This window comes from Diplotaxodon limnothrissa, linkage group LG10, assembly GCF_057381915.1.
Source record: "Diplotaxodon limnothrissa isolate DT_005_m linkage group LG10, D_limnothrissa_male_GT1.1, whole genome shotgun sequence".
In the NCBI taxonomy this organism is placed as follows: Eukaryota; Metazoa; Chordata; class Actinopteri; order Cichliformes; family Cichlidae; genus Diplotaxodon; species Diplotaxodon limnothrissa.
In genome coordinates, this window is record NC_140605.1 from 15435755 (window position 1) to 15460058 (window position 24304).

Here is a 24304-nt window from a genome sequence, read left to right on the forward strand (position 1 = left end):
CATGATTGGAACATTAAAAAAGTCCCCGAACATTGACGATGTTGTGAAACTGACATTTAAAGCAAATCTTGGTCTCTGCAAACTTGTTTTGAATCTGTATGAAAAGCTGCACACTGAGGGGGAAAGAAATCCGTCACAAACGTGTACAGTACTGTGCAAAAGACTTGAGCCTGCTTCCAAGGAGCCAGACTTTCTTGTAACTTTTTTAAGTGGTCTGAAGAAGGTCTTTTAAAGTTTTTCTTTGGACATGTCTGCTTTTTTACTCATTTTAGTCCAGTCCTAATACCTAGACATTTTCAGATAAGTGTTTTAAAGCTACTTCACACTAACAAAGGAATAAAAAAATAACAGTTTAACAGGCATAAAGTATTATTTTTGCACCAACAAGGTGATTCACAAAGAGCTGTAAACCAAAAAACTTGGCATAACTTGGAGTGCAGTGTGTCCTAAAAGACAAATGAGAAAAAATGGCATGTGGAGGACACAAGAATAAGTCGCAGACCTAAAAACCAAACAGATGGGCACTATATGATATTCATGTCCTTAAGAAATAGCAAAAAGTCCAGCAAAGACCTGACACAGGACCTGGCAGATGCATCTGGCCAAGTGAAGCCTCATCAGAAAGGCCATTCTTAAGAAACGGAAGTGGCAAGAAAATGTTGCGGTATGCTAAATTACACAATAACTGGACTTACAGAGTGATGGATCGAGATTTTGACATTTTTGGTTTAAACCTTTATCAATATGTGCAGAGAAGTTCAGGAGAGAGCTACAGCACTGAGTGTCGACAGCCATCTGTCAAACACGATGGAGGATCTGTCATAGTTTGCCAGTGGAGATCTTGTCAAAATTGATGGAATCATGAACACAGAAAAGTACCATCAGATTATGATGCACAATGCAGCTATAATCTGCTTGGCATCGGCTTCATTTTTCAGCACGACAGTGATTCCAAAAACACTGGCAATGCAGTAAAATCATACTTGAATGAAAAACACACACACACACAGTGGAACACTATCAGTCATGGATTGGTCTCACCAGAGCACCGATCTCAACACTAATGAAGCAAGTTTTGGATCATTTTTACAGAAAATGGGGAAAAAAAGGCAGCCAACATCTGAAGAAGAGTTTTGAATGTCCTTCGAGAGGCCTGGAAAACTATTCTTGCAGACATTTAGAGAACTTGCAGGCAAGCTTGTCTAAGAGAGTTCAGGCTGTGTTGAAGAATGAAGATGGTCACACCAAATATTGAGTTTCAAGCTATTCAGACAAACTCTGTTTATATACCATGTTTGTTTGCAGACATTTCAGTCAATCGCCACACCATTTACCCTATATGCTTCATATATCCTATATAAAGAAGAAGTGAGAGTTGGTACTTTTTCACAGTACTGCATGCTGTACACACATGCGCCTTATGAGGCTTCAAAAACAGTTGTTTGTCAGCGAAAACAAGAACATGGTGAGATTATAAATAATTCTGCAAAAGTGAAAGGCAAGAATACTTATTGTTAATGGTTTCATCATTTAAGTTTTTTTTCCCAACAATGACTTGGACATCATGCACAGCTTTTTTTATCCAGTTTATGAGGGTATTTGTGAGTCATCAAATTCAATGCAACAGACTTTCACTGGTAGCAATACACACAGCTATTCAATAACTTATTTTTCTCAGGTCCTCACTGCTTGGCAACCTTCAGATTTGGAGCTTCGAGTTCCCTCATTGCGACAGAACTTTTTTTTCCCATTGATTTGCTTCTTCTTTTTTTTTTTTAAGAGTACAATTTCAGACACGACCATTTCAGGCAGTTTTTACCCTATTTTTCTTGATATACATCACTTGTTTATACTTTTGGGTAAAGCAAAGCAAATTAGAGCCACCACAGTGGAATCAATCGATTAATTGTGGAAATAATAGGCAGACTGATCGATAATCAAGATAAGCCCTGCAGTTTATTACGCTGTCAAATATAAAAATGTTCCTGCTGAGCAAGACATAATAATACAACAGTCTTAGAAGCCGAGTGGCAATACCACGAGAATTCAATTCAATTGATTTTCTCAAACAATTAAACAACGAATTAGCTCCTATAATATTTATCAGACTAGCCAACAGAAAAGAAACCTGCATTATTTTTTTATAATGTAATGTAATGGGTACCTTGATGTAGGGGTTCTCCATCCAGGGTGGGTTCGTAGCAGTGGCTTCGTTGGAGTCTGCCTCATAGTAGTAGAGGTTGAAGGTCTCCTTACAGCTACGGTGGTGTGTGCTCCTGGAAGAGCACTCCATCATGGTGAATCGCAGTTCCACGTACACCTGAGACGCTCCCCGTCGCTGGATGTAGCCACTGCGCAGCCAGTGGCTGGACGAACTGTCCGTTTGGCAAATCTGATTGATCCTTACGCTGTTGTTCTCCTCATCTAAACCGCTTACTTCCTCCCACTGAGAGCAGAGAGAACAAAGGGCTGTCAGATTGACCCAGATAACTTGTGAGCACAGAGTAGATTTACTTCACCTATAAAGACTTTCACTGGGGTATTTATATATTTATATAATTGGTCACATCAAAAATCCTATTCATCATAATAATGTTACAATCTTTTGTTGGCCTTCTGCACCTGTCAGAGGCCCGTGGGACAGATCTGGCCCACTGTGGATTTAAATCCAGCCCGAATTTGAATCTGGGTTGTTAAATCATTCCTCCCACTGAGCTCCAGCACAGCCAGTGGGAATACAAGTCTCACTTGTCAAACAAAGCACACTTCTGCAAACAGCATCGAGACAGACAAAGCTTTCACCTTTCAAACACATTTATAGCCTAAAACACAAGAATAAAGAGGGGATATCGCAAATATGAGTGAAGTAAAAAAAAAAACTGCACAGAAATCTACATTTGTTGGGCAGCCAAATGCAACAGAAAAATGCTTTAATGTTTGACTTCTGAGTCAACAGCAAAATGTTCACCATCACTATGTTCCCAAGAGCGGGAAACAAGCAAGAAATTAACATACTCGGGGCAGAATTTAGCAGATTTGCTGAACTTGAGGCTCAGAAATTCGGTTATGTAAATATGTAAATCTTTAAAAATCCATTTTCAGATGATGTGTTGAGTGAGGCAGAATTGTGGTGTGAATGAATTACAGTGCAGCAGAGCACCGAGAGCCAGGTTTGAGACGCTGGAAAGAAGAATTTCCCTTCTAATCCCAAAAAAAATAAATACCGTGGACTTTGGCAGCACATGTGTCTGTGAACAAAATGTTTTCTGTGATGAAGATGCACCGAATCTGTGAGGACTCATCTGGATTTGACAAAAACCATTCAAAGAGAAGTGTGACTTGAAGGCAAATGAGAGAATGAGCTACAAGTACACAGACAAAGTGCAGTTACATAAATGGGACTTTTAAAAAAAAGCATATAGTGTTACTTTTAAAAAAGTAATCTAATACTTTTTACAAGATATAGATTACCTCCTGAAAAAAATAATTACATCTCTTTGGCAGCAAGTCACACCTTCTGTATTTAATAGTACTGAAGTCTCAACATCACAGTGGATGACATTTACGACATACATCCGGCACTGATGACATTTCAACAAATCTTTTACAATCATTGATTTTGCCTTGTTGTTTAGAGCCATTTTCACGCATGAACTGAACTTTACTAGACACGTAGAGAGCAAATGTCTAACGCAGTCAGATTGGACAATAAATGTTCTTTGATTTGCCAGCTATTTAGCATAAAGTGTGTGTTCATGTCTAACTGCACCTATGAGAATGATCCAGGTAAACCTCTGGTGGAGTCGCAGTCAGTAGGTAGCACACATGGCCAATCCAACTTAGACGAATACTATACATATACAAACACTGGCAATTTCATTAGGCACATGTCTTCATGAGGTATCTAGTCAGCCAATTAAATGTCTGTATTTAAGCATCTAGACATAGTCAAGACAACCTGCTGGAGTTCAAAACAAGCATCAGAATGAGGAAGAAAAGTGATTCGAGTGACTTTGAATGTTGCATGGCTGTTCTTGTCAGATGGATTGGATTTTTCCCACACCTCTATTCAACTGCTCGTTAATGCAAATATGTAATCATCCAGTGTAATGATGGCATCTTTATGCATTTAGGTATGTAGACGTGGTCCAGAGAACCTGCTGAAGTTCAAAGTGAGCAGAAGGTGATGTAAGTGACTTTGAATGTGGTAAGGTTGTTGCTGCCAGATGGGCTGGTCTGAGTATTTTAGAAACTGCTGTTCAACAAATCTGTGCCACTCTGCATCTATGCCACGCGTTCAAGTCAGTCACGAAGGTGTAAGGGGTCCAACCTGGTAACTAATGAATTGGCCACTGAATGCATCTGATGCTGGCTAATGCAGACTGTAAAAACCTAATAAATCATCAATGTTAAACCTAAACTAAAACCTGTCCTGCTTATCCATGCTGTTTGGCTTTAACATTTTACTTTATTTCTGACTGTTTGTGGACTTCACCTTGAAGGATTTTATTACTCTAACTGGACAACAAACGATCATAATTATTACTTCACTTTTTTCACCTTACTCCTTGTACTGACTTTTGGTTTTCATCGTTCTTACGTACATTTTCGTTTTACAGCATCTTTATAGTTTGGTGATACACACTCTGAAGGAGCTTGTGCATTGTGCAGTGCATTGTGCTCCTGCTTGGAATGAAATGTAGTATAAAAATAAAGCTTTGCGTACACTTAATATGTGAGAAAGAGCAAGTGATTCATGAATAAGATTGTGAGTCGTTTCAGGACAGTCAAGTTTTAAATGGATGCACAACTAATCAAAAAGTTCAAAAACTGGGAGCCATGATCTCTGCACAAAGAGCGCAATGGCACTACCTTCAAATGTGCGCGTCTGTGTGATGGAGGCCCATAGATGTGTGTTAATATGCAACAGGGTCTAACTGTGACAGATTTAGTCGGAAGCACATCCCAGTTTCATTAAAACAATTGTCACACTCGCATCATTACACCAAAAGGTTTAATATGAATATTAGCTTTATTTGGCTTCCTCATGAATTATTAATGCAACAGTGACATTCAAGTATTTTTGAAATTGAGAAGCCAGAAATTTTTATCTGACTGGGTTGTAAGTTGCCACAAATATCTCCTACAAGGGTATCATAATCCTTTAATCCTAAAAATAAAGAATAATACAGTATCCCTTTTATGTCTGCACTTTTGAAGCAGACAGCTCGTGGCATCTCCCCACCGCTGCTTGTCATCATTGACTAAATCACGGTTTTATACTCTTTTGTGCCAAGGTAATGCTTAAAAACACAAGCCCGGCTACTCTTCTGACAACACAGAGCTTTTGATAAACTGCTTCAAATCAAATCAAATCAAATCAAATCACTTTTTATTGTCACATCACATGTGCAGGCACACTGGCACAGCACATGCGAGTGAAATTCTTGTGTGCGAGCCCCACAAGCAACAGAGATGTGCAAACACAACAACACAAACAAGCAAAATACAAGAATGGCCAACCTGAAACTAATAAATATATGTACAATATATAATAGTGTATGCATTTCTGGATGTGTATACTAAATATTTTCCTACGTGTGTGTGTGTGTGTGTGTGTGTGTGTATACACATTTTTACAAATTAAATAGTAAAAAAATAAAATAAAATAATAATAATAATAATAATAATAATAATAATAATAATAATAATAATAATAAAATATATAAAATATACAGAGTTGAATATGTGCAAAACAAGTGGCATTTATATACAGTGTGGAGTGCATAATGTTGAAGTTCCAGCTTCAAATGATAAATGCTGTGCAGGCTATTTAGAGACAGTCTGCCTGCTTCAGCCTTGCATCTTAATCAAAAGCACAGACACATTTGTTGAGTATTTCAGTCCAGCACCAGAAATCCTCCTACCGCCATCACTGGGACCATTTTCCTTCCAAGGCAATCGGCAAGTTGAGCAGTTCTGGTCACAGACGCTGCTGGCAGAAATACCTTAGCAACCACTACTCAGCTGATCAAATTACAAATATGTCTTTTTCTGGCTGCAGGACCAAAAATTGCGAGCAGCCTGTGACTTCGACTCCAAGGTTGATGAGATCTATCAAAGCATCTGCTTTCAATACACTTTAAATCCCACATTCACTCTGGTGTTTCTTTTACTCTGTCAGTACCTGCCATATAAGGAAATCTTTTATAGCCAAAGTAACAAAGGAACAGCTGGAGGCCAAAAATCCCCAGTCACCACTAGGCTCTGTGGCAGGAATACAGATAAAACAGTGAAGCTGAGGTTACATACCTGTGGCTTGGCATGGGAGAAGACGGTCCATTTGAGATCTGAAGTCTCTGTCTTAGTGTTCATCAGGACCTCTGCAGAAGAGATAAAAAAAATATATCACCACTCACAGCAGGAAATGTAAAAACGACACGTATAAGGCTCATTTACATTCAGAAAACACACAATCGAATCTAAAAATCACAGAGAGAACATATTTTGAGTCCCAAGCGCTCTGCAAAGTATCAGCTATGGCTTATGCTGGGATTAGTATAGAAGATGAGGTTTCACCAGTCAATTACATCCACAGAAACATTCCCACTACTCTAAAATTGTCTTTCCTCTCATGTTTGTTTTTATTCCCCCCATCTCCCCCCAGTTCCCAGCGACACGCCACGCCTGCGGTCGAACTGAACCTGCTCAAAAAAAAGGAGTCTGTCCAGGGAGAGCAGGGACAAGTAGAACAGCAGAATCGAACAGACTTACACAGATACGCACACGCGCGCATGCACAGGCGTGTGCACAGGCACACCAAGATTTAAGCCCTTCCAGTCACAATCTGTGATTACAATAGAATTGATTTTTTGTAATCTTTTGAGGGTTAGGCTGCCAGCTCACAAACAATCTGAGGACTTCTGCTATGATTCAGTAACCCAATAAAATCCGAGACCTGAACTGCGTGCAACTGGAAGCACAGTTTAGTTTGGGTGCAGGGACTTCTTTTGATGTGAGGACATCTTTTTTTTCCCCCTCCCCCCTTTAGCTGCATTAGCAGGCTCCGAGTCATATTTACACTGATGGGATGCGGTTTCTGTCACAGAGTGGCTTTTAGTGCCCTACCTGTTCCCCACAGAAGCTCATCCCAAAAGGGTTGCGCAGTTTGGTTTTACGAATAAACAGATTTAATGTGGCTACAAACCAAGGAGCGCTTCCATGAAAATGGATGCTGGAGGAAATGGGGGTTTCAGCAGGAGGTTTATCATTGGGGTTAGTAAGGTGCTTTGTTGAATTAGGCTTCCAATATAAGGCTCGGCAGTTAAGTCAGCATGCCATAACGCCGCAGTACACCCTCTGCACACACAGACAAATACAATGCTTCATCTGCCCCAGATCTCCACTTTTTGTGCTTTATTTTTTCCCCCACGTTTCGATTTTTGCACTCAAACGTTTTCCCATTAGATCAATATCCTTCACATAAATAATAAAGCAGTGCTCGAATTCCTCGGAAATCCATACTTTCAAATAGAATTTTAATTTTAATAACATATCAATATCTTGCCTCGCATTGCTGCCTGTTCGTTTACCTCGAGCTGACAAACTCCGCTGAACAGCTCATTCAGAAACTAAACAATTACTCTGAATTCTCAATGAGGACAACGTGTTGCTTTTCTCAGTTGTTTAAGATGCGTTTCCACCGCCTACTCGCTTCAACATGTTGCTTTGTTTCTCAAAACATCTGCTGCGTACGTGTGTCATACAATCACGCATCCGGCATTAAACACAAACTCTGTGATTCCATCTGCATTTATCTAAAGCCCGTAGTTCTTCACTGGGGCTTCTTTTATTGCTTCAATAATGACTTCAGCCATTGAAGTTTAATAAAGGCTTATTAAAGGAATTTTCTTTTAAACTACACAAAACACACTACAAAACATCAAGAGTAGAAATGATTTCTCTCTTTCCTCTACAACCGTCAGCTTGTAAAACACAGTGGTTAATTATGATGAATTGCCAGCAATCTTATCATCAGATAAATTTAAGCAAAAATGTGAGAACTATGTGAAGATTTGACTAGGCTCTGAAAAGAAAAAACAAAACAAAACAGTGCTAGGCATTTATTTAAAAAAAAGAAGGAGGCTAATCAATAATAAAAACACTCATTAGCTCAAGCCCTAAGTAAAGAAAAATACTTACATCTAATACCATTTCTCACACCACCATCCCCAGACTGATGACTAGCAGTGTCAGTGTGATAAATATTGCTGCCAAAATTATGAAAATTCATCCTCACAGTGTAATCCTAATATCGCTCTCTCAGTTACTTTCATTTTCTGTGGATGTTGTAGATATTGTGTTGCCTGTGAAAGATTGTGTACAGGATAAGAGGGTGTTTGGGGAAACCTTTAACACCGAACATTACGAGGACATCAAGGCTGTCATGGACTCCTCGTGCTCTTTGAATATATTTTGCAAAACACCAGCACTTTTAGTATTTTACAAAAATAACTCCAACGCCTACAGTTACTAATCTCTGTGATCCTGTGTGAAGTGAGAGGCAATCGCATTTACCACTTACCAGCCCACATCCCAGTGAAATACACACGAAGGTGCAAAAAGATTCTGAGGTAAAGCTGAATCTGGCTCCTGTTGTGTCAAGCGCTACAACTCTAGCTCACCAAGTCTTCATGTCCTATAAATCCAGACAACTGCCATTAATTTCTGCGGCACAGATTCATGACAGAATCACACAGTTGCTGGAGATTTGGTGACTGCACATCCACGATGTAAATCTCCTGTCCCACCAGATCCCACAGGTGCTCTACTGGATTGAGATCTGGTGACTGTGTTGAGACGATTTAAGCTTTAATAATAATAATAATAATAATAATAATAATAATAATAATAATAATAATAGATTGCATTTATATAATTCACACACTGGTGGAGGCAAGCTACAGTTGTAGCCACAGCTGCCCTGGGGCAGACTGACAGAAACGAGGCTGCCATATCGCGCCATCGGCCCCTCTGGCCATCACCAGTAGGCGGCAGGTGAAGTGTCTTGCCCAAGGACACAACGGCCGATACTGTCCGAGCCGGGGCTCGAACCGGCAACCTTCCGGTTACAAGACGAACTGCCAACTCTTTGAGCCACGATCGCCCTTGATGATCGCTTTGTCATTCTCCTGCTCGAAGCAGTCATCAGAAGATGGTACACTGTGGTCATAAACACTCAGGTTGGCTGTGGGATTTGAACAATACCCAACTGATACTAAGGTGCCCCAAGTATGCTAAGAAAATATCCCCCACACCCTAGCGTCTGATCATTGCAGCAGAAATGGACACTCATTAGATTGGGCATTGTTTTTCCAGTCTTCATTGTTCAACTCTGGTGAGTTTGTGTGAAATGTATTCTCACTTTTCTGCTCTTAGCTAACAGGAATGGTACCCATCTGATTCCATGTTCAATGCCTTCAGAGATGCTCTTCTGTATTCCTTGGTTGTACCGAGTGATTATTTGAGTTACTGTCGCCTTTCTATCAGCTGGAAGCAGCGTGGCCATTCTCCTCTGACCTCTAACATTTTCACCCACGGGAAATGCTGCTCACTGGATATTTTCTTCTTTTTCTGACCGTTCACTGTAAACCCTAGAGATGTGCAGGAAAATCCCAGTAGAACAGCAGTTTCTAAAATACGCAGACCAGCGAATCTTGCAGCAAAAAACCATGGCCACATTCAAAGTGAGTTAAATCATCTTCTTTCCCAATTTAAATGCTCAGTTTGAACTTCAGCAGGTTCTCTGGACCACGTCTACATACCTAAATGCATAAATATGCAGTCATTAGACTGGATGATTACATATTTGCATTAACGAGCAGTTGAATAGATGACCTTAACACTTTAATTGGGCGGTGATTGCGATTATATTATTAAGAGAGCAATATTTAGAATACCTTACTGTATAAAGGGGTTGCAGCTATTCAGTAACACTTGGTGTCCAAATGCTAGGTTGTGCTAAATCTTTTCTTTAATTTTAAACAACCAGTGTTTAAGTTCAACCTGTTTGGTGCTAGAGAATAGGAATCATCATACAACTAACCTATATGGTGATCTGCCAGAGAAGCTACACAGTCTCCACTCGTCTGCCTTGCCTGATGCCATTGGGCAGGGGAGGGGCGTTATAAGCAGGGTGTGAGAAAGCATAAGTGCAGTGACTGTTAATCAGATCGGCATTGTTATCTTTATAAAAGAAAAAAAATTATCTCTGAGAAGTCCTACTTCTTTCTCTGACTCTGTAGTGACACAGAGAGACACACAGAGTAGAGATTAGTTACAGAAGCACCACCCACTTGCTTTTTAAACCTTCTGTTTGCCAGGTGAAGCCAATCAGAAGAAAGTTAAAAGGGGAGCTATCAATACGTCAAAGCTGCTCTACACAGCAGATCCAGGTGGAAAGTCACTGTTACCCTATAGAGTATCTGCAGTTGTGGCATCCCATTCAGCAAGTAAACTCTGGTAACCAGTGACATCCAGGAAGAGACTGGATGGCAAACAAGAATGATTTTGATTGGTGATGCTGGAAAGACGAGTGAAAGACAGCTGAAAAGTCTGGCATGGGTGATTAAGGCTAGAAACCTGATGTACACTATGTGCAAGAGGGCACCGCAACATGTTACCAATTACAAAACAGAATAATACCCCCAGAGTCTCCTGAAAGTGGGAGAGGACAAGAAGCTTGAAAGGTGAGACACAATGGTAATGGGCAGGACTGAAATACGACTAATGAGAAGAATTGCACAAACAACACCGGCGGAGACGGCACCAGAAGTCAAATACCACTGCGGCCATGGGAAAACGGCTGTGATGAGTCTCACAAAAAGGACAAATCTAAAATACCATAACCTCATCCAGGAGTGTGGAGAGAAAAGGTGTTAAGTATGGCTGTTTCCTGTAAAAGTGGAGTGTAGAGGTTTCCCAGCACAGTCGCACACTACAGTTGGAGTTTCAGGGAACAAGCAGGAAAACAGCTGTGCACAGGACTGGGGAAGCAGCAGAAAGAGCCTCTTGTTGGCTCGGGTATAAAAGGGAGGAGGGGGGTTAGAAGCCTGGAGCTGGTGGGCAGTGATTTAGCCACAACCTCTGTTTACTCATGGTTAAGGGCTAAAACACCCAGTGAAGTTTGAGCTGAAGACACGACACAGTCACTCTGTGAGAGGATGCATAAAGCAAGCAAATTATATACATTATCTATACTGTAATTAAGTTCTTAAATCTCAGTGCTCAATTTTTAAACTAATAATCTTATATAATTTATCTTTAAATAAACCTATTCTAAACACGCATATCCGCAACACCAAACACAACTTACAATAAATGAGTAACACAATAACAATACTATTATGAAATAAAAATAAACTGTTTCATCCATAACAGGTCACTCTTTGTTTCTTTGTTTTTTCCCATAATGATTTCACTGATCACTCAATCACGCCCACCACCGCTCACATTCTCTCTCCAGCTAATTTAATACATTTTCTCTGTGGCCAACACACACACTCAAACACAGAATTTTCACTCTTCTCGATCCCACTCTCGCCGCAGCACTCTCCCTGCTGTACACGCAAATTAGTCAAATCTTTTTTACTGCCTTCCACCTGCATATAAAAGCAAGGACATGACATCACTTGTCATCAGCACTGCATATGCAACAGGTCATGCATCATATTGAGAAGAAAAAGGGACGTGGCTTTAGTATGGAACTATAATGTTTTAAATAGTAAGTTCAACATATGTGCAAATAATCCCTTTGAACTTAAAGCTCAGGTAAATCCTGAGCTTTTTTCCCCCTTATCTTGGCTCGGTATAATGTCATGGAGAGGGGACATCCTTAATATGGTCAAAACACACAGCTCTGAGTTTGGGTTCGGCTCCACCCACCTGGTCTTCAAACCTTCTGTTTGCAAGGTGCAACCAATCAGAAAAAAAGTTGGATTAAAGGAGGCTGTCAATAAGTCAAAGCTATTCTAGTAGAGCCCAAAAGTGAAAAGAGCGAGCTGTAAATGAGCATAACGGGTCCGCTTTTGTCATTAAGTCCTCCTTTCTCATACCCCATTTCGCTTTTTTATAATCTCACAATTTTACACTCTTTGAAAGCTGAAGAAACACAACCGTGCTTCTCAGCCATTTCCACTTCAAAACCACAGAAGCCCACCAGCTTTCTAACAACAATCTAAGGTGACAAAGGAAAAGAAAGGAAAGCCTGGAGAGAGCAGAGAGGGGGGAAAAAAAAAAAAAAAAGAGGGAAGAGGTGGATGAGGAGGATAATTGGATGACAAAGTTCAGAGTGGTGATTTCCCCACATTTAGTCTACCCTGAGTTCACTCCAGCATAATCTAAAAAACACCCTTACCACAAAGGCTATACATATTTCCACATCTCCACATTTCATATACACACCTGCCTCTGTGTTTATAATTATTTTTCTTTTCTTTTTTTTCTGAAGGAGTAGAGATGAAATCCCCACCCCCACCCCCCCAGGCATGGTAATCACTGTTTATCACTGCTCTATCATTAAGGTTTATGAGACAGGATGCGTGAGCGTGAGTGTTTCTATGAGATGGTGAGCGCTCCTATTATGTGCTTGCATGGCCTTGCCTTTCGCTGAAGTAGATACAGTCTTAAGCCCTGTTAGAGGAAGCTGGCTTTTCCCCTGCATTCTTTCAGCAGCGGCGACCACCCACCGCCGGAAAATTACCCCCAGTGCTCGAAAAATGTAGGAACAATGAAAATTCGTCATCTGGATGAATTTTAACATCCAAAACAAACAACTGTACAGTAATTACAGGACAACTGTACGCAATACTAGACACCGGAGAAGTCTAAACTGATACGGGTGGTGGCGAGATGATTAGGCCTTAGCCTTCGACTAACAATTACAGAAAAAACACAGTATCAACATGTTAAATATTGTTAAGGCAAAAAGTTAAAAAAAAATATTGTGGAAACAAAAGAAAATGGGTTTAACTGTTCTATGTCAAAGCAAGACAACAACAGGGAGTGTTGTACATGCTTTTCTTTTGAAATGTAAAACCTGACCCTTCATTTTTTTTTAAATTGGGGCATGTACAGAAAACACCTCACCCCCATGTTCTATATCGAGCCGTGTTCAGGTTTCAAACTGCCTTCATATTCAAGATCTGGAGCCATTATAAATGACCCCCCACCCCAACTGCTTCATTCTCTATCCTTAACTTGTATGTTCATTCCTTCCCTGCATGCCCGTTTGCTGCCTATTTTCCACTCTCTCTGTGGCTCTGGAGTATGATAGGGAAATTATAGGCCTAATAACATTTGCCCTGCTTCAGCTACAATTAGACCTCATTTTAATTAAAGAAACAGAGAGCCAATTACCCTTGTACACCTGGCGAAATTGAAACAAAGGAGAAGAGCAGGGATAATGAAAAAGAGGAATGTGAGAAGGGGAAAATTTGGGATTCACAGATGACGAATGTATAAAAAGTGGATGGGCTCAATGTATTTTCCATTCCACAGCAACTTGCTCTGAATATTTAGCCTGTCCAGCTAACACGCTAACATCTTGATGTCATCTTGACAATTTATTTGAACACATTATCCTTTTTATATCACATCAACTGAACATATGATACCATTTTTCAGGTCTCCTTCCCTCCCAAGTATTCTAATCAATACACAAATATAATAATTAATAAACAGCTAAATAAAGGAAAGCACTTGGATACTACTTATTTGATAGTTTTGGAATATAATCTGCTGTCTTCTTTGTTTGATATGAAGGGTCGTTCTGTTTCTCGGTGGCAGCAAAGTAGATTCTTGATAGGAGTTTTTCTGTCCTCTGGCTATAACTGAGAATCTTCTGTTTATCAGGGGACACTGCTGGCACATGTAATTTTACAAAGCCAATATCCTGAAATCAGACATGATTGTTGCCCCGGAGCCATCTGAAAGCTACACGCTTCACATTTAAACATTCAGCGTTTTGCTTTCCTGCCAGGAATTAAGGCTGGAGTGATGGGTTACAATTGTCCACAGCAGCAGCTTAGAGTAAAAAGTCGCCACAGAGAATGGCTGACAGAGATGCAATACTGTTTAAAGATGCGATAATGGTGCACATTTTCAGACAGGCTCTCTGGGGACACAGAGATTGTTGCATTGGGTTGGTCACATGAGAAGTGTCGCATATTGTGAAGTTACAAATGCAGAGACTGAGGAGTACAATGCCCAGCTCCTCTGTCACCTCTACTCAGCTGGCCAAACACGGCGCTGAGTGGGAGGAATGAAGGATCGTGGGTAATGGGCTGCAAGGTGTTAAAGAGAGAGATTCTGAAGCTTACCAACCAATAAGCCAGCTTTAGATGAGAATATTGATAGCGCTGTCATGTCTGTATGATTAGCTAAGCTAAGGAGGTAGAAGTGACTGTGTTCCAGGCTTTACTGACAGTATGCAAGAATGATCATTTTTGGTACACCAAGCTTATCTCACAGTGCAAATGAAGACATGGAAAAGAAGGAAGAGGGGATTTTCCGTCACATTTCAACAGTTTATTGTTGTACGGCGAGTGCACGTGAAAATGAATGCTTAGCGAGTGATGAAATGAATGTATGTGTATAAAGCGTGTTTGTGTGTCTTTGACAAAGTTGTGTCTACTGGGATTAGACACCAGCTTCCTGTAGTTCCTGTCCTTTTCCTGTCTCCTGGTCTGGTGCCGCCAATGCATACATCATTCACGTGAACAGCAGCCGGGCAGGATACAGTTTCACTCCCCACCTACTGTATAACAAAGACCCCCTCCCCTCGAGGCACATGTGGATGAGCCCAGGTACTATAAGTAAGCCTCACAGGAGCAGTAAGATGAAAGAGCTGGGGAAGGTGTTAATGCTCGACACCTTTTCTCTTTTTTGCCCGCAGGGACGCATATCAATAAGTGTTGTGGTTGGTTTCTGTCCCAGGACAGGATGTGACCTAGTTAAGGAGGAAGCTTCAATCTGGACAGAAACCAAAAGAAGCTGGGAGAGAGATCAACGGTGCTCCGAATTAAACCCACTGACCCCAAAGCTCTGTGGATTTAAGACCAGGTCTACAATACCTGCCCTCTGAATGTTTTGGCTCCGGCTTACACGGTCACCTGAGATTTGCTCGACAGAATCATTATGTTAATCATTTCCAAGTGAAGGTGTATTTCCCCAGCGAATCTTCGAGTTCACGCTGGAGATCCGGTATGAAAGATCGCCCTCTCTTCCTTAGCTATTAATAAATTCACTACAACACTAAAACTGCTTGCATTGCTGAAGGTATGCCCTAATCCCTGGATAATTCACCTTTTAAAGTAAAACGTTTATAGCGTAAAGGGTTTACACATTCACCTATCGAGCGAGAGATACCTGGTTTGATCCCAGGAGGAGACACGAATCCCTTTGAGATTGCGCCAGGAAGGGCATCTGGCATAAAAATACACAGACTCAAACATGCAGAGCTACCCTCTGTGGTGACCCTTTGTGAATAAGGGAAAGTAGCTTTTATTGTATGTCGCACCAGAAAGTGTTGGTTCTGAAACACAAAACAAATATTGATTTATAAGAAGGTAAAAGAATTCAAAGGGTGCACCTGTAATGCACTGCAATTCACTCTTAATTAACTGCGTTTAAGTGAAAAGAAAAACTGTTAACTTATTCAAGTCATGTCAGCGCGCAGCGGATATTTACCTCTAATCTCAATTGTATGAAAAAGTTTTAGCCACGGCATAAAATGAGAGGTTAAGGTTAAGAGGATATGAGACATCAGCTTGCCTCCGTGGCTTTTTTATATTGCCACCTACGAATAATGAGTCTTGACCTGTGATGTCAACTGCTGAACAGCACTTGTGCAACTCAGACTCAAACAGTCCTTTTTTATCTCAAACACACAAAAATACACATAGCTGTGAGGTATATTCCCAAAGCAGGTAAACTAGAAGAAAAAAATCACTTAAGGAGATCTGACATCTACAGTGGGGCAAAAAAGTATTTAGTCAGCCACCGATTGTGCAAGTTCCCCCACCTAAAATGATGACAGAGGTCAGTAATTTGCACCAGAGGTACACTTCAACTGTGAGAGACAGAATGTGAAAAAAAAAATCCATGAATCCACATGGTAGGATTTGTAAAGAATTTATTCGTAAATCAGGGTGGAAAATAAGTATTTGGTCAATAACAAAAATACAACTCAATACTTTGTAACATAACCTTTGTTGGCAATAACAGAGGTCAAACGTTTACTATAGGTCTTTACCAGGTTTGCACACACAGTAGCTGGTATTTTGGCCCATTCCTCCATGCAGATCTTCTCGAGAGCAGTGATGTTTTGGGGCTGTCGCCGAGCAACACGGACTTTCAACTCCCGCCACAGATTTTCTATGGGGTTGAGGTCTGGAGACTGGCTAGGCCACTCCAGGACTTTCAAATGCTTCTTACGGAGCCACTCCTTTGTTGCCCGGGCGGTGTGTTTTGGATCATTGTCATGTTGGAAGACCCAGCCTCGTTTCATCTTCAAAGTTCTCACTGATGGAAGGAGGTTTTGGCTCAAAATCTCACGATACATGGCCCCATTCATTCTGTCCTTAACACGGATCAGTCGTCCTGTCCCCTTGGCAGAAAAACAGCCCCATAGCATGATGTTTCCACCCCCATGCTTCACAGTAGGTATGGTGTTCTTGGGATGCAACTCAGTATTCTTCTTCCTCCAAACACGACGAGTTGAGTTTATATCAAAAAGTTCTACTTTGGTTTCATCTGACCACATGACATTCTCCCAATCCTCTGCTGTATCATCCATGTGCTCTCTGGCAAACTTCAGACGGGCCTGGACATGCACTGGCTTCAGCAGCGGAACACGTCTGGCACTGCGGGATTTGATTCCCTGCCGTTGTAGTGTGTTACTGATGGTGACCTTTGTTACTTTGGTCCCAGCTCTCTGCAGGTCATTCACCAGGTCCCCCCGTGTGGTTCTGGGACCTTTGCTCACCGTTCTCATGATCATTTTGACCCCACGGGATGAGATCTTGCGTGGAGCCCCAGATCGAGGGAGATTATCAGTGGTCTTGTATGTCTTCCATTTTCTGATGATTGCTCCCACAGTTGATTTTTTCACACCAAGCTGCTTGCCTATTGTAGATTCACTCTTCCCAGTCTGGTGCAGGTCTACAATACTTTTCCTGGTGTCCTTCGAAAGCTCTTTGGTCTTGGCCATGGCGGAGTTTGGAGTCTGACTGTTTGAGGCTGTGGACAGGTGTCTTTTATACAGATGATGAGTTCAAACAGGTGCCATTCATACAGGTAACGAGTGGGGGACAGAAAAGCTTCTTACAGAAGACGTTACAGGTCTGTGAGAGCCAGAGATTTTCCTTGTTTGAGGTGACCAAATACTTATTTTCCACCCCAATTTACGAATAAATTCTTTACAAATCCTACCATGTGGATTCATGGATTTTTTTTTCACACTCTGTCTCTCACAGTTGAAGTGTACCTCTGGTGCAAATTACTGACCTCTGTCATCATTTTAAGTGGGGGAACTTGCACAATTGGTGGCTGACTAAATACTTTTTTGCCCCACTGTATGAGTACTTCTATAATAAAATACCTGCCAATGGACTTCCGCAAACACGAGCAACTGGCTAATATTGGCAAGAAGCGGCAAAAGGAATTGATCGTCCTTCTTTCTGCCCAAATTGTTAATCATTCCAAATTAAATTCCAAGCAGACACATTTAAAAACTTCAGGTTTTAAACACGTAAGGCCCTGCACTCACTTCTATAAAGCATGATTGGTTAAATTGCCTTGCTGCATATTTCACATTCTTTGGCATATTGATCTGCCACTGTGAGAATTCACCTCCTGCTACTTCCAATTATGGGCAACAGTTTCTCAAGTCTACTTCAAAAATAACCCAAGTCTGAGAAAAACTGAAAGGCTTTTTGAGAACATTGTTGCGGGCTGCACCAGCTCCCTAGTGGCCTCCTGATCCAGAATCCTATAAAAGAAAGAATGAATTACAAAGGAAAACTTAAAAAGATTTTCTTGATGAGACTTTTTTTTTATTTTGCAGGGTAGAGTGCAATTCTCAAAACCTCTGCTATTCCACAAGCCATTCTGCTTTCGGATACTGTACAACGTATAAAATTAGAAAGACAGACACATAACTTGATGAGGCCCAAAATACAAAGAAGACAAATTACTGGTGCTGGCTGATTGTGTTGACTTTCGAGGCAGAACAGATCATGCATCATTTTTACTGAAATCTGGAGACCATAATTACGAAACCCCACCACTAGTGGTGATTAATGGATTAATGCACTCTTTAAAATTAATCTGTTTGCTTTTAAAGTATCATAGGGAAAAGAAAAAAAAAGCAAAGTCCTCCATGGTTGGACACTTTTGCTTAAAAAAAGAGACAAATAACTATCCAATTCAGAAAAAATACCTGCAACGTATATCCTGTCAGCTGACTGATTTCTTGATTCTCCCGTTTCATTCGTCTTCTCTTATTTATACTCATATTCTCTTTTCCCTCAAATCGCCTATATTATGCAATTTAACTTAAATTCTGTATCTCAAAAGACAATTAAAGGTGGCCATGGTCCTACATTTTGATGTAGAAATGCATCAAAATGTTGATCTAGTTTCTCTTTATGAACGCTCCCTGTTGTTACTCACAGAGATAAGAGAAGGAAGGCTCCTTGAAATTAGGGTTATAAGTATTGATTTTTTTTAAAAAATGTAACATTATTTACACAGGATAGTTACTGAAAGTTAACTGAATTAAAGAAACAAATTAACTTGTAAGCGGGCACCAAATGCAAATATGATAGGACAAGTAACGCCTTCCTTTTAGAGCCACATTACATGCTCCTGTACTGTTCTCCAAAACCTTGCATTGCTGAAAGCAGATGAAGTATGCATTTGTCAAATGCTGACTGGTTGACAAGTGATCCGGAATAGGGAAACGAATGACATCGGAGTTCACCGGGAATGGAAGAGCAATGAAAAGAAAAAAAAAAAAACAACAACTTCAAATATAAAAATAAAGCATGGAAAGCACAGACGGGGACTGTAGTGGACATGTTTCATTGTTTTTTACCACTTGTTTCGCTCCAGCTTCTAGTATGTTATATATTTGCTGATTTCTTTGGCTTGTTGAAGGACCAACAACAGTACAAGCAGTAGTGGCCACATACTTTGTACACTGCCCCAAACTAGCAACAAGGCTCTCTGGACACAGACCCGCTATCCCTGGACAGCAAACACATTAGCTAACCTGGGCCATAAATTCATCTTAAAGGAGTTGACTTAATTTTTTCTTTATTCTATAAATAGTATTTTGTTGTTGAAATTTGCACTTGGAAACTTTTTCAAAATGAACAAAACTTGTTCCCTAATACTGCACAAATGGTGGCCCTAATACTCCATGGTATGTTTTTGCGAGGGTGCTACACCTTTTAATCTTTCAGTTCAAGCTTCTGATCTTGAAAGACTATCACTCATTATCAAGGATTTTGAAAGCAAAGCATCTTACAAAACAGACATTTACTAGATGGTGCATTTTAGTGCTTGAGACTTTTACAATACCATTTTCTGTTATGGAAGCCTGCACAGCTGTGCCTTAGATAAAAAGTTTTTCTTTGATACAAAGGCTGATATTTGCTGGAGTACAGAGATATACAGAAACTGCCTAAATGAAAAATCATCCATTTAAATATGATGTTTACAGTGTTTTTTCAAAGTTTTTTCCACAAAGTTGAATCTTTTCAAACTGTCGCAATATCTCCCTCGGTGTAATCTGTAAATCTTTGAGCTTCTCTGCTGACATATCACTATGACTGACACCATCATACATGTGTCTCCAACCCAGCTGCTGCAGCAGCGGCACAAAGCAGCAGATTAAAAAAAATCGTGCAAAAATCACGTCTATCCACAACATCAATCTAACATTGACTTTGGGTATAAAATGGTCTTGAATCCTGTGATAGAGTTGGTAGAAGAAACTGCCACAATTGCACGTTTGACTGCAAAAAGACAAATGTCACAAATTTTCAGTTTGTTATACATCAGAAAAAAAATCACCCTGGATGAGAGATGGGAATCGAGAACCGGTTCTTGAAGAAAACTGTTTCCAAGTAGTCCAATTCTTTGGAGTTGTTAGTCTGCCTGCCTATTGATCCCGGGTCTTGCATTTGCACTACAATCAGCTGATTTCAGTTCGAGTGTCAGAGGAGGAAAATAGCAATGCAATCTAGAGTGTGGATTAGATAGTCAAGAACCCACAGTGAAAGCTGAGTGAATGCTGCCTGCTGGGATCAGCACTGAAGTTCTGTCTTTTGAGATACAGAATTTCAACAGGTAACAAACAGATGAGCAGTCAGGTTGTAACCACCCTTGGTTGTGTTGTCAGCTTTGTATTCTACTAAGAGAAAGAACTTAGAGATGTGTGTCCTCATTAGGGATTTGTGTTGGTGTGTGGGGTTGTAGCCTGAGGTTTATATTGTTAAACGGTGATTATGAGACGGTGTGTTTCAGCTATTTTACAGCGTAACGAGTAGGTAATGTAACGAATAGTATAACAAATTAATTTTTCCCAGGGGTAATTAGGTAACATACTGCATTACTTTTCTTAAAAGTGTTCAGTGAAATATGTGTAATAATTGCCGTTTTGAGTAACGACTCCAACACTGATCACAGCAAAGAAGGAAAATACCTCTACAAACATGCATAAACATTTGGCCTACAGCACGCAATTAATTTGCTTATTTAACCAGAGCAGAAGATATTCATAGACCAAATTCAGGTGTGACCAGTTTATAAAGACACTTCATTGCCCTATAACTGACCCACCATACACCATTACGCTGTGGTCAACACTGCTCTCAAATGCCCGCAAGCCTCAATTTAGGTCAGCATCTTAAAAGTTTGAAGAACGTAAACTGAAAGTCCAGAGCTGACAAAAGCAAAAGGGGAAGGTGCAAATTGCATTCTTGTTTTCAAACACTTTCTCGGTGTCTTAAGAGGATATTCATACTTTTGTTCTCCTGTCAGGAAGGCTGATGTCTGGGTCAGTAACAGGCTGGCACCCCCGCAGAGTGGATACTTTGGAGTCACACAGCGCCGAAATCTGGGATGATCTTCCTAACCAGCAGGATACTCTTCCACCCCCGTGCTGGCTTAGTCTTTTAATAATTAGACAAGCTAGTTTGCAAGCTAGATAACTATAGATTAATTATTAGCATGATTGGAGCTTTGTGCCATTTAGTCGTGACTACAAAAAAAAAAAAAAAAACCAAAAAAACACCCAAACTATTTCATTCACAAAGATTGATGCACTACAGCTTTGGAAGCTGCAAAATATATATAAAGGAGAGAAAAGACATGCAAATCTTTACTTTTATAAAATAATATATAACAGGTGACCTATATTATTTCAAATCTTTCTAGATGAAAAGATTAAAAACCCACATAGAGCCATCGACTGCTGTGATGCATCTAACGACCTTGCTACGAGCCCCAAAAATGTCTGCTGCTGTACTTACAACTGAGTTTTTATCAAAGCCTCGACTAAAGCAGAATCTCCAATTCATTTTTGGGGGGAAGAAATTGCAGAAGAAAATGCATGCACACACACACACACACACACACACTCACTCTCACAGCTCCCAGTGACTAATCTGCTGTGGGAGGTGGACAGCTTGAAGCTAACAGTGCAGACTCCAGCTAAATAAACCATCTAAGGATTGACACATCTAAGTAAAGATACAAGAGAACAGACTCTCGGCGAGAATTTTCCCTTTTATTCTGACACATCACACTTTTCCCACATTCAACCAACAACAGACCCAACTGAGAGTTAATTCTCTTCCATTGAGCCACGAATTGCCGCTACGAGGCTGCAATTGGCTGCTTGTGGGGCGGTGACCGATATATCTGGAATAAAGATAAACTCATCTTCGGATGTGGAGCTATTTGCTCGAGTACAAAGAGCATTATTTTGCCTCCTCAGCCAGCTACATTATGGTTTCATTAGGAGGCGGATTCAGTAGTTTGCAAACTGTTTGAATTGCTAAACCACGCTTTTGTCCAATGACAGAAAAAAGGACAAAGTTTAACAGCGCAATGATTGGATGGGATTGAGCAGCTATTTGTGGATATGAAGGAAGACAAGAAGGTAAAGAACTTTTTCATGTGTGGCAAATCCACAGAAATTTAGATACTAAGATACCACGCTGCAAAAAAAAAGAAAAGTGTTTAATGCTTTTTGACCCTCTCTATTTTGGAGCATGACATTCTCTTAAAGCTTTAAGCTGTGTGAGAACTGTAGGAGGGCAGCTACACGGCAGTGCTTCTATGTTATGCCGTATATAGCAGAGCCCACTTGGTTCAGAGTGGTATATGAAAGCAGTACCTGGGAGACACGCTCAAGATGTGTACATATGCATGAAGGTAGGATCAAATATGCACGTGCTCTCCAGGTTGATGTCGAACCAAATGAGTTGCATTTTAACTCAAAACGGCCAAACGGAAGATGTAGGTCAACCTCTGACGCAGTGAGGAAAAATATCCCAGACACGAATGGAATCAAGTCTACTGATGGAGCGTGCTTCAAGCAGAGAATTTTTTTTTGTTGTTAAATCAAGGTTGCCTTTTTTAATCAATTCTTGCACATCCAGCCTCAGATGTCTCGCTGGCCTCATGTTGCTTCTTCCCCGTTAAGACTTCATTCTATTTTCGAATGTAGCGACAAAAACATCATAAGGTATCGTGCAACAATGGCATGAAGAAACGTTTCACAAAGGATTTATTTCCAACACAATACTCGGTGTGCCTCAAATGAGAACTGTGATTAGTGTGCAAGATAAATGAGAAAGATGGACCCGAGATAAATAGCTCCTTCTCTGTTGTTGTCTTCTAATTAAAGGCCTTCTTAATCCCTTTATTATAATCACATATTTAGCCCATTGCATATATCTCTCATATCTGGCCCTAGGTGTGTGATTAAAGAATGCAAATAGGCAGTATACCTAACTTTGCTCATTATATGCTGTGCAGACGTGCACATACTTGCACCCTCCTTGCCCTCACTGCACTTGCTCTTTCCATTTCGTTGACTTCATGCCAGTCTGCCCATCTCTCCTTGACTCACTTCAAAGAGAACCCCCATCCCTCTAAAAGTGCCATTCTCCTTGGTGCTTATGGCTGATAGGCTGTGGCCTCATTCCCTCTCCGCTGCAGCCTGTCCCCATTGTGTCCCACTCTCAGAGAGTAGCGTGTGGGTGGAGGACAGACTGGCTCTCCAAAGTGAATGCCTGACATGGATGTATGGGCTGGGGGTGTATCCTCTCACCAAGCTAAACTATCATCCACCTGCAACTCCCAGCTGCCATATGTATCCCTCTCTGAAGAGGAGGAGGGGAGAAAGGGAACGAGAGAGACACGGACTGAGAGTACTTGTGGCACTCAGATGCCTGTTTAACTCTTGAGGAAGCTAATCATCGGATTGAGGTACTGAGGATGATGGGCTACAGGCTTTCAGAGAGGGGGGAGGTTGCTTTAAATGCAAATCCCTTTCTTATAAAAATCGGTTCCATTTAAAAGGATTTCTGGGAAACGATCCACATTTCCACGGCAGGGGAGACAGTCAGCAAGAGAAAACAGCATAGCACCAGTCAAACATCAAGGAGACAGAGGATGTGGAAGGAGTAGCAAAAGAAAAGGATACATGTCTGTGAAAGAAAGGATTGAGGCTCAAGTAAGGCCTCTCGGATAAAAAAATAGAAAAAACATCCTTTCTCCATTTGAGACACTGGGGTTTCGATTAGACTGAGCGGCATTACGCTATTCATCACAGCAGTTGTGCCTTGGACGAGCTAGGAGGAAAAAGAATAAACCGATGATGGGCGTTGGGTTTTAGAGGGTAGTCTCACCTTCGCCATTCCATGTGACTTTCACCCAAAACACTTTGGAGATGCACCACTTGTCAGCTAGAGCTGCACCACTGTCAGCTAATGGGGTTAGCCTATTTTATAAGGAAAAATAGATATAGTCTCAACAGATGGTTTAATAATTTTATATTAGTTTTTCAGAAATAATTAACAATATGCCAGAAATTCAGTGCCTTTACTACTCAGCAAAAATTTGCCATGTGGACAGGAAATAGTAGGTAAACACAGGTGCTGCTAATCACATTAATTAAGCATCTGCACCAAAATAGAACAGGAGCTTCATTAACTTCGTTAGTGAA

The 24304-nt window shown here is 40.7% G+C and overlaps 1 protein-coding gene across 1 annotated transcript in view; it reads right to left on the bottom strand.

Moving 5' to 3' along the window:
- The window catches only part of LOC146624096 (ephrin type-B receptor 4a-like), a 41337-nt gene that overhangs the window by 11907 nt on the left and 5126 nt on the right, over positions 1 to 24304 (bottom strand). Inside the window, exons 2-3 of the mRNA XM_085364465.1 lie at positions 6313 to 6383; positions 2165 to 2446 (exon numbers count right to left, since the gene is read on the bottom strand). Of these exons, the coding sequence (XP_085220591.1) occupies positions 2165 to 2446; positions 6313 to 6383 (353 nt within the window). The remainder of the gene's footprint in view (positions 1 to 2164; positions 2447 to 6312; positions 6384 to 24304) is intronic.